Source organism: Cariama cristata, unplaced genomic scaffold (genome assembly GCF_000690535.1).
Source record: "Cariama cristata isolate BGI_N322 unplaced genomic scaffold, ASM69053v1 scaffold6025, whole genome shotgun sequence".
NCBI classification, from domain to species: domain Eukaryota; kingdom Metazoa; phylum Chordata; class Aves; order Cariamiformes; family Cariamidae; genus Cariama; species Cariama cristata.
The window spans coordinates 16,896-33,980 of NW_009616841.1; the positions used below are offsets into that span (position 1 = coordinate 16,896).

At 42.5% G+C, this 17,085-nt stretch overlaps 1 protein-coding gene across 1 annotated transcript in view; it reads right to left on the reverse strand.

Annotated features, from left to right (window-relative positions):
* LOC104161771 (metabotropic glutamate receptor 1-like) overlaps positions 1 to 14,883 on the reverse strand; it is a gene marked incomplete at both ends in the record, with an annotated part of 28,674 nt that extends 13,791 nt beyond the window's left edge. The window contains one exon of the mRNA XM_009700307.1: positions 14,627 to 14,883. Coding sequence (XP_009698609.1) covers positions 14,627 to 14,883 — 257 coding nt within the window. The remainder of the gene's footprint in view (positions 1 to 14,626) is intronic.
* Positions 14,884 to 17,085: the final 2,202 nt, after the last annotated feature.

Consider the following 17,085-nt stretch of genomic DNA (forward strand, 5'->3'; position numbering starts at 1 on the left):
CCTGGTGACCAGGACGAGCAGTTGTGGATCAGGGCTGTCTCAATGACCTTGCTGTCTCTATGTGCAAGCTCATCTGACCACAAACAATTTGTGGAAAAATGATCATTTTTTGTGTTTTACCAAGCCAAAAGAGGGTCAGAAAAAAGAGGTTTTGTTTCAATCTCTATTAAAAAAATGATTTTTAACTTTCATGAGACAGAATGATAGGCTGAAAAATTTGTCACAGACCATAATAAATACTTCATTCAATCTACAACAAATAACCCCATCATGGTAAAATATTGTTTCTTGTATGGCTTCCGTTCCCAGGAAACCAGTTCTTATACTGTTTTCAAACAAAAGCGAACCATGTCTGTAACGGTTACCCCTTCACTTCCTACTTTGATGTCTGTATCTTTGTAGCAAGGAGGCAAGTTCAAGAGGCAGCTAAATACAGTGAAAGAGAGGAGAGATAGGACATACAGGGAGGACAGCAGAAAAGCTATCAAAAAGACACAAGATAAAACAGTTAACTCAATTCCTGTTGCGTGTGAACTGTTTGACTTGATGAACCTCCGCTACTTGTCAGGTAAGGGTGAGGAAGGATGTACTATTTAAGAAAAGGGATCTTTCCTTAACTGCCTCCTGAGCATCATGTCACCCGTCTACAGAAAATAACGCAGCACTCGATAGAATTGCAAGCTGCTCTGCCCTTTGGCAAGAGAGGAAGCAGAGCTTTCAGAGGGGCAGCTAAAAGGAAGGAATCTTTTACAATATGTGGGTTCTACACCAGATTTCAAAACACACTGATAGACATTTGAAATCTTACAGTACTCATGAAGCAATAAATGGAGTTCACAAGGTTGCAGACTTTACTTTCAGGATGTCATTAAATCACAAAGGTTTTGCCTCCATTCTTCAAATGGTTTTTATTTCCCCAAGCAAAGAGATTCAATTCACACAATTATATTTAATGTATTTTTCCCTGAAAACCTAGGATACAATTACAGTTACCAGGTGAGATGATACCCTGCTAGTTTCTTTCTGAGCATGGGGAAATCTATGGGTCTCCCAGATACTACCGCTTTGTTATAGCTGGTGAAGGTTGCTTTTTAAATTGGGATTAGTGCATTTCTATTCTTGTGTAAAACTACAGAGAAAAGTGAAAGCCATTCAAAAGTTGGACATTTCAGCAGAAGCTCCTCAAAGATTTGCACTAGAATTCTCTAAGGCATTACCAGGATGCTGATTACAGCAATATTTGTGTGTAATGGGTTATTTATTTTCACTAGCAAAGCTGGTCAAATAACTAAATGAACCTTCTTCTTCTGGAATAAAGTTGATATTGAATTTAAAAGGGTTTGTGGTTTGGTTTTTTTTTTACTTACTTTTACCAACGTATCTTTCACAGATGTCAACTCAATGGCTAAAGGAAACCAAACCATGAATTCAGCCATCAAGGCACAGGTTCTCCTTCATTTCAGATGTCTAACACCTAATCTTTAGAAGATCAGTTCCCTTTTTAGATATACTATACACCACCAGTGTCTTCAGTTTCCTTGTCTGATTTTATGAGGATGCCACATTACTCTGCAGTGTTCAAAGTTACTCTTCCTTTTGTCTCTCCCTGTGTGTCAGAAGCAGTAGGTAAAGATTTTAATTAAATTTACTTTCTGGGTTCTCCGTATCAGGTTATGTAAGCACATTAGGGCTGTAAGAGCTTAGTATCAAAGACTCGGGAATGAGGCTGGCATACACAAATACAACAGTGCCTCAGCAAAGCTGACATGTTATGAGGAGCGATGACTGCACCGGCTGCTGACTCACTCATTAATCAGATGCAGGGGCAGTCTCAGAGTCGCTGGGCACCAGGCAGGAGAAGGAGGACGGAGCAGTGCTGCCAGCCCTACGCCAAGCCTGCACTCGCAGGTCCAGCCCATCCACCACGCGACTTGGGAGCAAAACAAAAGGAAACCAATCTCTAATAACTGCTCCTGTATTTCCCACTCTGCAAACTTTGCTTAGCAGACACAAGAGTCTGAAGTTTGCTTCCCCTCCCTCCCCTTTCTGCCTCTCCCCATGGACATTCAGACTCTCACACAACTGTGTGACTCCAGGAAAAGCAGATTTAAGATGTAAACACCAAGTGACAACGCACATAACTCATGGTCACACTGTGTGAGACGACAAAGCTGCGTTCAAATGTGCTTGTGCCCAAGAGAGCAGAGAGCGCTTTCCTCTTACGTCTCCTTTCTAGTGACCCAAAGGAGCTAAGGAGGCGATGAGAAGACTGTCATTTCCCTAAGGCTGGCTCCAGCTTCAAGTGACTGGGCAGCTCTGATGTCTGTACGTGACAGTGCTGGGGCGAGCAGGCAGAGCACGTCTGGGCAAGACATTATATATTCACAAACACTCCCGGCTGATGCGCGATGCTGCAGCCCCTCTCTGCCTTTGGAAGAGGCTAGAGGGAAGCTGGAGGCCTTTGCAGCTTTGCCAGCACCGCGTCCCTGGGGTGGGGGGCAAGTGGGTGCACAACAGGCCTGTGGTGCAGAAGAAGTTCCTTTTCCCCTTCTCCATACATCTGTATGCCAGCCCCCCCCCTCAGGAGAGGGTTCTCTTCCTTCCCTAGGCTGCCCCTGGCAAGGTATAGCTCTGTACCATCACAGGTTTGCAATCGTCACAGATTGTCCCCATGCATTTATAATTCCTATCGGTGAGAGCCGAAAGAAACTGATCACAGGGGTGAAAAGTTGCAAGAATACGTGTCCACAGAAAGTATTTATAGCAACAGGGAAAAGACTAGGAAACTGGATAACAAGCAGAGAACTTCCTCGACAAGTCAATGTATATGGCATGTGCTGTTAAACACAGGTCTGGAGAGATCCACTTACAGCAGATGGCTTGACAGAAGCTCACCAGCCTAATAAAGCTTCTGCAGGGGATGACAGGACAGCCTGAAGCCTCTGTGTTTCTTCCCACTGGGCTAAAATTCTTCATAAGGAATTTTACTTAAGAAAAACCCTAGGGTTTGTGGCCCTGTAAGGATGATTTCCTGAGATTCTTTCTCCTCTAAGCAAGCCTGCAAGCTGCTATTTGAAACCTCTTCTGTACATATCCACTGCTATAAGCTGTTAAAGGCTTAGCAGGAAATTTTAGCATTGCTTCTCTTTGTTCCTAGCTTTTAGTGCAATGATCATGATGAAATAGCTCTGCAGTGAAGACTGGTTTTTAATGAAATAAAAACTGAAGGATATATAAAGTATAGCTCAGTGCAAGATAAAAAAAACAGCCCACTTCAAAACAAAAAGGAAGATCCACACCCGTGATACTTGTATGTGTTCTTGCAATGTCATCAGCTTGAGAAATACAATTCACAGAATGCCCAACAGTGAAGCGACATAAACAAAAATTGACAAGAAGATTAAGTTTTAAGGTTATTGATTACCTCATTTTGGCTATTATCTTAATTCCTGTCCTTTGGAATTAATAGGCTGGAAAACAACAGAGGAAAATAACTGTCCCTATTTGAGATAAATCAGTTTCTGTATCTTGGACTCCCAGGCAAACACAGTTCAGTATCAGTTCAATTGGTTTGAAAAGAAACATGATTTTGTATTTATGTGCCATTTTTATGGCTGCATTCATGCGCCAAACTGGGACTATACTTACAACTGCCATAACGCACATAAAATTATGAACATTCATTATTATGCACATCCTAATGAAGACGTTTGGAATTAATTCCATCAGGAAGCGAGTAAGCTGTAAAGGAATTTCATCTACATGATGATCACAAAAAAAAAATCAGTATTTGGCCCTTCTAGCTTATAGAAATTCATCCCCGAATAAAATACCATGATCACCTATTGGAAGACTCATGGAACTGATCAGGAACCTGGCATGGAATGACAGCGGCTTATTAGTACCTACGGTCAAATACCCAAACACAATATACAAGGCTTAAAATTAGAAATCAATGAAACTCTCCTGGTGATTCTGAACTTGGGGAATCCATCAAGTCAGCAGCAGTTTAGGCTTAAAAAAAAAAATCTACTCTAATTCAGATAGTTAGGACATAAAATTAAATGACATGTTCATTCTAGAAACAAGCACCGTAGAAGATAATCTGAAGTGATTCCAGTTCCTTTCTTAGAGACAGAGAGTAATTATTATGAGATCTTGACAAATAATTATGATGATTAATTTGTTTTTCTTAAAAGCTGGACTGTGTACAAACTGCCTGCAAAATGACCACAACATGTTCTATTATTTAGTGGAAATTATTATTTAACTTCTGCAGTAAGACATTTCTCAGCTCCTATTTTAATTAGAAATAAATATTTCATCTTATAAACAGGAATAAAATATGCCAGCTGATTTTTTTTTGTGTTCTTCCTTGATTGAATGGTTTGTACATGCAATCAGCAAAGACGCTGATTTCAAATCCCGATATAGCATTTGAAATCCATCTTATTATTTCATTAGCCAACTAAAATTTTATGCTGACAAAGGCATTTGAACGGTCAAGCTCAGCCTTTGCATTTAAAGGACGTAGGCAATAGCACAGTCATTTTAACAGAAGATTCCCAAAGAGGGTGAACGGGAAGGAGGGCTTTTGCCCTGCCTGATCCTGGTCAGAGGCCATACTCTGATCCGGCATCATGATTCCCCAGTCCCAATTTATTCTTTGACTTTGATTCTTTCTTTTTAAAATCATTTTCTCTTCTTTTCTTCTGTTTCCTTTCTTGGGAATATGACAACAGGGAAGTCAGTTTGTTACTCTTACTGTGTGTCCTATAGCTTCTTCTGTCACTCCCAGTCCAACAAACTCTCTCTGAGCCTCTCTCTCAAGCTCTGCAGGGTCCCACAAGTGCCCATGCTCCCAAAGCCTCAGGCACTGTTTTAATGCGATTTAACGCGATTATTACCACAGAGACCTTGGATCTGTCTGCTTCTCCTGCTTTCTTTATAGTCTTCCTCCAGTGCCATCCTGGACCCTGACCCAGTCTCTCTAAGGACAGGATTCCACAGAGCCCATTTTCTACATGACCTGAACTCCTGTGGAGAAACAATTAAAAAGAAAGAAAACTCAACCTCTCTCCCTCAGGTAACTACATAATCTTGCTGCCTTATTCGCATACTCCATTAAAGACATATTTAGAACTACGATACTTAACGAACCTGTTATTTGGAACAAGTCTAGCAGATAATGAGTTGCTGCTACTCTTACATGAGACAGGAATGAACACACTTAAAATCAAATTCATTTACAAATTTAAAGAAATGTTTGCAGGTTTTTAGGTTATTTGGCTAGCTCTAATCATGCTTTTCACTCTTAATAAAAAAAAAAAGTTGAGTCAGATACCCTGACAGATATCCTATTGTAACACACAATGACGGAAAAATGAAAAGCACAGGAAACAGGACTGATTAAATTTCAAGTGTCATGCTTTTCATATGAAGCCTCAGACTTTATCTGAAAGAAAAAGATAGAACTCAGTAATTGTGCTGCAGCTTTCAGAACATTAACCACCTTAGGTACTTAAATTAGGAACCTGAATACTTATCCAGGCATCTAATTAATTGACTTGATTAATACCTGAACTTCTCTAGCTGCTGTTGACTTCCATGGGAATTATGGGAGATCAGTACCCTTAAAAATCAGGCCAGTTTATCTAGGTCTCATAGTATGCACCTCAGAAGCCTAATTTTGGGCATCTTCATGAGAAAATGCTCATTCAGAGTTGAAAATAAGCAACCTTCATATCAACCATAGAACGTATTACCACTGAATGGGGCAAAGAATAGAGTTTAGTCTTAGTGTATGTTAAATATTCAGCACCATTACAACACCCAAAACTATTACTCAGGGTCTTTAGATCATAATGGGAAAATACGATGAAAATAATAACATACACATATTCATTAACCTATCCTCTCTGAAAATCTGTGCTCCTATCTGGCATGGAGACAGCAAATGGAACAAATCACATAAAACTCTTTTCCGTCCATTGATCTAGACCTGTAAACTTCCTATGGTTGTCAGTGTATGGGCGTGAGATCCTGAGGACTTCAAAGGTGTGAGTCAGTATCTCCTGTTAACATCAGACCAAGTACCCCCTTCATGGTAGGATACCAGCCCGTGGCTGGTGGGCACAGACTCGCTGGCCTAACTGGTCTTTTCCTATTTTAAATTCCAGAGCTCTGTATGAGTCTAAAGAATAGCCAGGGAAGATATCTAATATTTATCACACTTTAAAACACTATTGATTTAAGATGGGTTTCAGAAGTCTTGCATGACGGTGTACCACCCATCAGCCAGTACTATTGGTTTTCTTTTTCTTTTATTATTATCCAGAAGAACAAACCACTTCTTCCTCTCTTCTGTTTTTAATGTTAAGGGGGTATTAAGAACACTAGCATTAGGTACCTGAGTATAAATAAATATGAACATGGTTGTGTCTCACTTCTGCAGAAATAGAGTTCCCTCCAAATTTCTCCTTTGCAAAGTTCACTGTTGGCTTTGTGTTGTTTTTTTGTTTGTTTAGTTTTTTTTAAATAGACCATATCTTCACACAAGAAACCTTGTGTCCGAAGGGCTAGCTTCCTGGAACCGCATGGTTGCACGCTGATGGGGTGGATTTCACATGTGCACCGCGAGTCATCGCTGCGCGCCCCGGCTACACCGCAGCCCTCCAGCCAGGCAGGTGCTCTCGGAGCCTCCCCTTGCTTCCCGCGATCCAAGGCAGCTGCTCTGGAGCTGAGGAGCAAAGTGGCTTCTGCCACCCTAACTAGTGCCTAGCTGGACCATGTAATGATTTAACAGAGCACACTCGCAGTTTTTGGTTTAAATTAAGTGTTGTTTTCAAATGGTTGTTAGGAGGATGCAAATATTCCCTTGTAACCCTTGCAGTATGCGATCTGTTAATCGCCAATGCACAGATCACAAAGATCCACTTCATTTTCCCCTTAATCGGACATATGCCCAGAGCCGTGTTCAAGTACAGTATCACAGGAAGGATTCATTTTAAAGCTAAGCTAAGATTAGAAGTTTCTGAATGGCATCTGGATGAGGACAATGCATCGCTGATTAGCAGCGATCTACAGTTAAGCAAATCAGAAGATAAAATAAGTGGCCCTAATCTTTATTCACACATTAAATTCAACAGAAAACCAGAATCAGGATTCTTTCAGATCTGAAAGAATTTTAAAAGCATTCATTTTAGCACACCTCATTTTTTCCTCAGTGCAGCCAAATGTAACAATGCAGAAAACAAGTGTTATCCCACCCAGCCAAACCCAAATTAATGAAGTACTTGAGATCTTACAAGAAAATGAGCCCTTGTGATGTGAATTTTTAGACAAAATAAACCTGGAAAAACAGGCAGAGTAAACTGGCTTTTGCAGAAAGTAGACAGTACGCTGCATAGCATGATGTGTAGAGGGCCGTTACTTTGAAAAGAACAGCTCTGATTTTCAGTCCCTATAGAGCTGAGCTTGAATTCAGAGCTAAATTAAAGGTTGGAACTTGCAGGTTCCTCCAAAGCTGCTTTCTATTACATGAATCTCAAAAATCTGAGCTGAAGGAAACCTTTGGAAATCATCTTGTCTCGCCCCTTGCTGTGCTGCAGCAGCCCAGCCGAGCTGCAGTACCTGCTTTCGGTATTTTTCCCCAGTTCCCTCCACACTGGCAGACTTCTGCGCTCCCCCGGTATGAGTGAGAAAACAGAAGGTTCTTCTGGCACCACTACTCTTTGGAGCACACACCTTCCATCAGATTATTCTCCCTATGGATACCAATACAGCTTGTTCCGAGTAGGAAATTTTGTGGTTTGTATGGTTCAAGTTTTACTACTCAGGCTCATAATTTATTGTTCTTTATGCCACCGCTTGCCCGAGATCTTTTAAGAGGAGCCCATTTATTTTAAGAACTCTGTTGGCTATTTTTCAGAAAATATCCATGTGCACAAGGGTATCTCTGGGCTGCACTAGACCTGGGGGAGTGTGTGGGTTTGCACCTACACATTAGCTTCTCCTGTATCTCCTTTGCACCTGTATTTATGGGGTAAATCTGCCAGTAATGACAACCCCAGTCTGAAATTGCAAGCTGAGTTTAAAAACTTTCCACTTACAGGTAAGTGAGGAAAGGGAAGATACGATCTAATAGAAGACCTCGAGGGCTGACCGAAGGCAGTTGGCCTTGTTGTCAGATCAGTTACCTGTGTTATTTCATCTGGTTCACTTACTGATTTGGTTAAATGCTTATATCGAGGCTAATTTTCTGATACGTGGCCTGCACAAACAATTGATTTCTAGGAACAAGTCAATTAATTTTAATTGTGTGCTTTTGTCCTCACCATGCTCATGATACAAGTTCAAAGCACCTGTGACAGCCTGAGCAGTCGCTCTCCAGGCACAGGAGACAGGCACAAGGGCACACGATTCACGTGGCCTGTTCCTTTACAGCACCGTCAGTTTACTTGAGTCATGAAGGCTGAATTTCACAAGCCTACCTGAGGATTGTTTTAATCCCAGAAGTGGCAACTTTGTTAAAATCCACCATGGAAAATGTAGGTGTAAATATTAGATTTAGAAAACTTTTGTCATATCCTGCTGTAATATGTATATGTTCTGCAAACTGTCTTCTATGCTGTTTACAAAGGTATATCTATACTGCTTCTTTCCTTTATTTGATGATGATCTCATTTTTCCATGGATCCCAAAAGAAGAAAGTTAATATTTATTGTTGTGTTTTGATTGACAGCCTGGTTTAAAAGTATTTTTGGAAATATAAAATATTATATAAATGTAGCTGCTTTCTTCCAAACACAGAAATAAGAAACTAGAAGCAAATGAACAAAAAGCTGGCCACAGATAATGTCTTCTCCGAATATTTCATATGATTTATCACAGATAAGCACATTATCAATCTTCCTCTCCTTTACACCTTATAAAAGCTGTCTGTAACCATGTCTGGGAAATAGAATGAGACTACAGCTCTCCTGTCTTATCTGCTGAAAAAAGCCTTGACTAAAAAGTGTAGCAACTAGAGTTCTTTCAGACAAGTTGTGCCTAATAGGCTTCATTCTAGGTGCCTGTGAAATTGAGATCAGTTTTGATCACTACTGTGGGATGAATCCTCGGATCTCCTGCCTCATCCTGAGAACAAAGACAGTGGTGCAGGACTCAGTTCCTTCTCTACCACAGGGACCTAAGAATATAGTGGAAATCCAAAGCAGAGGTTAGGGAGGGCAAGTCACAGGATACGTAAGGTACAATACATCTTGAAGAAGTCATGGCATGTCAATAGCTTCATTCCTTCTTCAAAAGCCTATGACTGTGTCTCCCCTATACCGCACAGGTGATTTACAAGCAGTGACTGACCTGGCAGAGTGTGTGCTCAGGATATTGTCTTATAATTAACTTTGCTGACCTTTTGTAGTGAAAGTAACTTCTAGTGCAGGTGCTTCTGCTGAGGCAAAGTCTCACGGAACAGGTAGTTCATGGGGGAGCCTTGCAAATGTTGAGGTTAAAAGGATGCTCTCAAAGGAGCACCGACAAGCACCTCTGACACAGCAGAATGAGCCCTAACAATGTCTGCTGGATCTAATTTGTCCAACTCACAACAGAACCTGGAAGACTCTGAAAACCACTCAGATCAGCTGTCACTGGAAACGCATTCACCCTTTCAGTAAAGCGCAGAAAAAACCAAGTACACGCCCTGGAGTGCTTTGTCCACTGATATGAGAAAATGAGGGCCCCATGTTATCTTATATAAATTTATCAAAAGTATGACTGGTCTTGAGAAAAAATCCTTGATTAAGAGAAGCTCTGAGCTACATTACTAGTGGACTAGATGTAGCCTGAAAGATGCATTAGCCAAGTACAAAACTGTCTGAGGACGGGAATAGGTCAGCTATCAGTCTCCTATCTTCCTATCTGGTGCAGTAAGTGCAATCCAGGAGAACTTCATGGACAAAATAAACATCACGCCAGGCGTGAGTAGAGGCTCTGTAGATCTTCTAAAAAGATGTTATTATCCTATGTCAGAAAAAAAAAGACCAACCTCACTAAAACTATAAGGACTCTGTCTGTGTCTGGATGAGATAACGAGTGGGTGATAATGGTGGCAAACACTTAGGGATGCTTTTGAGAGAAATCTTAACTATAGGCAAACAAGTCAAGCTGGCTCCAGAAGCACTTGTTGAAATGGTTGGATTTCGTAGCTTGGGTATAATGTTCATGCAACACTGCACCGCTCTTTTTATGTGTTGCTGTGTGGGTCTCTGACATCTAAAACAGCTCTGCACCATGCTCCACATCTCTTTCAGATTATGGCTATACCAAGCAAAATTTATGATTCAAGGTCTTTACAGTGACAAAATAATCTATATTCCCTGCAATTTTTCTCTCAAGAGGTATGACTCTGCATTATTCATACCAAAGCATAAATGCCTTTTCTGGAATATTTAGTCTTCCTCTCAAGCTTTTTTCTGCTGTCATTATTATGTTCTGCCCATGATTTGACATGCTATGAAGATTTACGGTGGACATCCAGAACTACTTAGGTGTGATGAAAGCTTATGTCCTCTTTGTGAACAAGTCTGCCGATGCAGAAAGAAGATGGGAAAAGATACAACTTCTTGGGACCAAATTTGACACAAGAATATGGTGGCTGTACAGATCCTTGGCAGGAACAAAGGCAAGCAGCATCCTGGGTTGTACTGATAGCACAGCCAGTGACCGCGGCACGTGATTACCTCCCCACTACCACCACCCTTCACTTTGCACTCCTCAGGCTGCATCTAGAATACTGCACACAGTTTGTGAACCCCCAATACAGAAAGACACTGATAGCCTGGAACACATTCAGAAGAGGCCCATCAAGATAATCTGGAGCTGCAGTCCTTGCCCTTTAAGGACAGGCTAAGGATTTGGGCTTGTTCAGCCTGGAGAAGAGATGGCTGCAGGGGAACCTTACAACAGCCCCTCATACCTATAGGGTAGTTATTGAGAAGAGAGACAGGTTCTTCATGGTGAAGCATGGTGGGAGGATAAGAGACGATGGGCTTAACTTGAAACAAGAGAGGTTCAGACTGGATATGAGGTGACCTTTTTCATATTCAAGCAGTGGAACAGGTTGCCCAGAGATGCTGTGCCGTGTTTATCCTTGGAGATTTTCAAGGCTCCAGTGAATAAAGCCCTGAGCAACCTGGTCCAAACTCATAGCTTACCCTGCTTTGAGCAGGGGGTTGGACTACAGTCTTCCTGAGCTACCTTCCAGACTGAGTGATTCTGTGATTCTGTGACTCTGGCTTCACTCAGATGATTGTTTGTAGTTCTCTTGGACTGAGACAGGAATTAGCAGATAAAGCAATCCTTATGGCATGACCAAGGTATGAGTAAGCATCTACAGGGAACTTGGACTGTGACCTTCTTTGGAACAAGAACAAAAAAAATCTACATTTCTTGTTCTTGTCTGCCACAAATACGTTCAGTGACAAATAATCCTTCTCCTCAAAGATCAATTGAATTGATGAATGAATCATGAATTGCCCACTTTGTTCCACTTCGCTCTGTTGAAAAATGTGCTGATTGCCTGCCAATGCATTTTGTTGTCCCAGCAGATAAACTGCTGTGAGCGTAATCTGATGTTTGCATCAGTTCCATAACCAATTTCACAACTGTCTCTTGTGGTGCAGAGGAGTAGTCATCCCACCTGGTTTACATAAACTACAGCCATCGTATTATCTGCCAGGAGGTGAATAAGCCATTCCATAAAAGAGCAGTTAGACCTCTGTACAAGTGTTTGCACTGCACTGAGTTCTACACCATTTCTATGTAAGTGTGGCTTGTATTTAATCCTGGCCTATGTGGGCCCACCAAGTCCAAGAGAGAAATATTTGTCGCTGTAGTTTTGTGGGGAGAAAAACACTTCCATTTGAGATATTTCTATCAGATTCGGGAGAAGAAAATGGAAATCCTACAGAACCGTTGGAAGAGTACCTGCACTCTGTTGCCGAACATACACAGTCTGTCTCCTAATCTCGCTGTCAGCGTACAACCTCTGTACAGACTCCAAAATGTGGAAAAAGGCTGAGCTGTCTGATGAACTGAAACAAGTTGCGACTGTTGCTTGGGGCAGTGCCTGAGGTTGTGTGCTAAGGGAACTTAGTGTCAGGTCTGTCTCCTGAGTTAGGTAGCTTCTTAGTACTTCAAACTCAGAAACAGCTTTTTTTCTGTTAAAGTGGTCTGCTCTACTCTGACTTTTTGTCTGAAGGGCATGAAGAATGGTGTGCAGTTCTGAACCTCACGATGAGTCAGGGGTCCATGCAGAGTTGTAGGACATGATTTGTTTCCTGAAGAATGCAGCTACTACAGGAAAAACATTGAAAGTACCTCAGTGGCAGGGACAGTTTAAGAACTCCATACTGGAAGTGGTTTTGGCCTGCTAGATATCAAGAGAACTACAGGAGAACGGTCATATACAAATATCCCTTTTCTACTGTGGTGGGTTGACCTTGTCTGGCTGGTAGGTGCCTACCAAGCCACTCACTCTCACTCTCCTTCCCCAGCAGGACAGGGGAGAGAAAATAAAAACTCATGGGTCAAGGTAAAGGCAGTTTAATAAAGAAAAACAAAGGCCATACATGGAAGCAAAGGAGAACAAAAAGATCTATTCTCCACTTCCATCAGCAGGCAATGCCCAGCCACTGCCTGGGAAGTAGGGCCTCGGTATGTAGCGGTTGCTTTGGAAGAAAAATGCCTTAATAATGAACGCCCTCCCCTCCTTTCTCTTAGCTTTTATTGCTGAGCACGACATCATATGGCATGGAAATTTGGTCAGTTTGGGTCAGCTGTCCTGGCTACGTCCCCTCCCAACCTCTTGCCCACCCCCAGTCTAATGGCCTTCGAGGGGGCATGGGGGGGTGGAGAGAGCCTCAGCGCTGTGCCAGCACTGGCCAGAACCCTGGGGTGTCATCAACACCTTTCTAGCTACCAATACACAGCACAGCACTATGAGGGCTGCTATGGAGAAAGGCAACTCCATTCCAGCCAGATCCAATACATCTACACATAAAAAAATGTCTCAACTTGAATCCTATTGTGTTGAGGAAGAATATCTCCTATAGCAGAGAGAGAAAGAGGGAAAGGGGGGAGAGAGCGCTAGGGAGAGAGGCATTCCCTTATGAGAGGCATTTGGCTACAACATGAGCAAAGAATGAGTCAAAAATAGCTCCCACTCATTTGGCTGCTGCCCAAGTGGGAAAAGTAAGTTGTTTAATTTTTGCAAGAAGGGATAATCCAAAAGAGCAGTCACTGCAAAACTCTCGATGATTGTCTTCTCTTCCCAAGAATTTGTGCTACTACCATGCAGTCCCAGTACATCCAGATAAGCTATTCTGAAAATGTGGCTAGTTGTTAGGCATCCCACAGACTTCACAGAGCAGACCTCACTTGGACTTGCTTCCTTCCTACAGTGCTTAGACCAGATAGACTTTTTTCCCCAAAAATACGCATGTATGTTCAGAGCTCAGTGTAACATGAGAACTCCTGAAGGACAACATCAATCTTCTCAGGGACTGAATGAGGGAATTCAAGCAGTAATTCCTGTCATCAGAGAAGGGGGATTTCTAGGAACTGGCTTTCCCTTGCTTCGTAGAGAGCCTGCAATCCCAAGCTAGTGCTGACTCAACAGTAACAGGGTGTGAGAAATTGCAAATGCAGCAGCTGTAATTGCTTGAGGAGAAGTCCTTGCCTCTCCATGAATGCTAAAAATTGAATTTCACATTCCAGTGGCAATTCTGAATAACTAACTCAGAAAAGTGATTAGGTTGTATATGAGTAAATTATACTGGGCTGGCAGTAACTGAAGATTCTCAAATACAAACTTTGTAATTCATCTCCTTTTACAAACAGATAGGACCAAGTATTCTGAATCTTTTTAATAATGTAGTTGGAGAACAACACTGCCTTTTCTTTGTTTGATTCTGGCTGTTCCTAGGCAACTCACCACTGGGTAAGTACTAATACACTATGCTCCCCTAAATATCACAAGTGTTTTTGTCCTTGGTTTTCTTTTTCATTAGATAGTTTCCCAAGATGTTAACTTCCAGACATCGAAGATGAACTTGAGTAGACTACCGTCTTTGAATCAACTTCTGTCTGTGCAAAAGTATGGCTGTGCTTTGTTCTCAGTAAGGACTACCAGTGCACTTCTGGAATACAGAACAGATCGGGACCCAGAGATAGATCCAACGCATGCTAATAATTCAGCAGATCAGAAAAGCTGACTTTGAGAAAAAAAAATTTTTAAATGTGTCCTATTTTGTTAAAATTTAATGGTTACTTATTTTTTACAAGCCATATTACAAACTTGAACACCCTTGTCAGCCTCAGCATAGCCCTAAAACATGAAAAGGGAACAAGTCACTACATAACAGAGCAGAACTAAATTGTGAGGAGGCTGTGCAACCGGTGCCAGACACGCTCCCGTCAGAGTTGGGATTTATACCTGTACAGTTTGGGGTTGGCACTTTTCACCTGTGATTTATACGTTTAAAAAACAAACAAAAAAACCCCATCCACCCAAAGACAAATTTTTGCCAGAGCATAGATTCAAACAGGAAAATAGTTAACAGGTTACCAGTGCAGTTCTTCTGGAAGTTGGGATTCTCTAGCGGGTGTCCCGGGATGCGGCACTGAAACCTATGCTGCCAGAACTCAGGGAACCAGGGGTTGCGGGTGTTGGTGTCCAGACGCAGCTTCAGGTAGTAGTCATCAAACGACAAGACCTCTGGAGACTGCAGTTTGATAGTGATGCCTCCATTTGCTTCAGGTTCGTAACCTTCAATGACTTCATCTCTGTCCGCCCAACCATCACTGAAAAGAGGCAAAAACCCACTTATTACACAAAGACAGGAAGCTTGTTTTGAAAAAGCAATCAGCCAAAGGTAGGCCAGTACCCTTTGAAGCAAATGATTAAGGGGGAATCTAAAGGTACATCTAAAATTCAGAGAGAGAGGGAAAGAAGAAATCACAGTGATGGAGACTTGTAATGAGCAGTCTGACTGATTGCATGCAGAGTCCTCATTAACTCATCTGGAATGATGAGGATTTATCCTTGTCCCTCTGAGAAGGGTTTTTGGGCATAGCTTCTGGTGTCATGTCTTTATGACTGAAGAGATTCTGCCTTATTTAGGCTGTCCTGTAAGAGATGGATACTGAAAGAATTAATATCAATGGAAAGGAAATTGAGCCAGGATCCTGGGTGTTTTGCAGAAGAGATCTCAGCATGCACGGATCTTACAGCTAGAAGAGTAATTCAAATCAAACATAAAGTGAGAAATGCATTGTGTTGGAAGAGAATGGAATAAGAATACTCAATACGGTTGACCAAACTAAAAAGAAAACCACATGCTATTCTCGCACCGCATGGGATCTCTGATAACATGCGCTTTTTTTTTTTCTCCTCCTTCATCTTTTTTTTTAACAAACAATGGCTTTCTATTTTACTTCTCCATTTATTCATGTAAGAGATACTTTTAAAAACCTGAAGATAAAACTCTTTCTTGACAACATTATTTCATGGAAAATCTGTTTTAACAGCTTTGAACAAAGTCCATTCAGCTTAGCATCTGAGTTTTAGTTTAGTTCTTTTAACAAGAAGTCCATTGATTTAGTGTCATTCTCCAGTTCTTATTAGGGTCCCATAAGAACAGTGCTATTACGGTCTAATTTAAGTGCAAATATAAGTCAGGCATTGCTTAATTTTAATATGCTGGGCATGCCACGAGAGAAACAGATTATGCCGGCACCTCAGATCTAGCTCTGTCCACTCAGAATCAAATCAGCAGCACTGCTGCTGTGAAAAGCAGGCAGATGAAGCGCTTCCAGCAGCAAAGAGCTCAAGAGGAAAAATGCGATTGACCTCCAAGAGAGAAGTCTCTTTCACCCAAAAGAGCCTTGCATCCTGAGCTCCAGGCAGCCTGAAAGAAGGTCCTTGTTAGGAGCCCCTACACACAGCCTTGAGAAGCGCGTCGGGGGGCAGACCGCACCAGCTGAGGGCATTTATGAGACCCTCAGCATAGATGTGCCTGGCACTCCATAATGCAAAACGGACCAGGTCTGAAGGAGCAAGCTCTGTCACAGTCCTCGTCAAACAGGTATAAAGTGACTATGCATTGGGCACGCGTGAGTCTTTGGTCCCCAGCCACCAGACTGAAGAGCTGCGTGGTTTAGCTGGCATTCACATGAACTGCCGCATCTGTGCCGTAGGCACTCAGAAAAAATGGCAGGTCTCCATGGAAAGAGAGAAAAACCCATGTACTGAATGCTTTCCATATGGGAAACACGACCCAAGCCTCTATTAGGGGAAGTTATTTAAGACATGGGACATCTGGCAGCCCACTGACTGAGGGATCGACAGATTCCTTTCAACCTGGGCCTGGGGATTCACGAAGCTATACTTTAAGACAGCACTACATGGCACCTTCAAGCCAGGCTTTCTTCTTTGTTTCCCCCTTTGCCAAGGCCTTGCAGTAGAACTGCCCAAAATCTCTGAGCTTACAAACCACTGACCAGTATCTTCATGTAGCCAAGCAGCATGAGACAGACGAGTACACGTGCTGGATCTCACACGTGGTATGAGAGCGGTGAGCCGGGGGAGGCGCAGGGAGGAGGTCACAGGAGGTGGCTGAAGGGTCCCACTGTGGAACAAGGGTGGGCACGATGCAGCATCCCAAAGCAACTCGCTCTGCCAGCCTGAACCCTGCAGCATCTGCTGGGTCATTTCTTCCCCCAGCCAGCGACGCGGGTTGCCCAGCTCCCCAAACAATAACCGCATGGCACAGCATTGACCCGGCAGCTGCACTTGAATTGCCACAGGAATGCAGAGAGTTCAAAACCCACAATTTGTCCAGCCCTGCTCCCTGCCCCACTACACTGCCTTGAGTTTTGGAGAGGGAAAGAAGTGGCAGCTCATCCTCCCTGCATCCCCCCACTCCTCACTGGTCCGTATGCTGAGGGCGATGAGTAAAATGTACCACGCACCCCGACGGTCTCACGACAGACCACAGTCTAGATAACCCTGCAAAGGTAAAACCA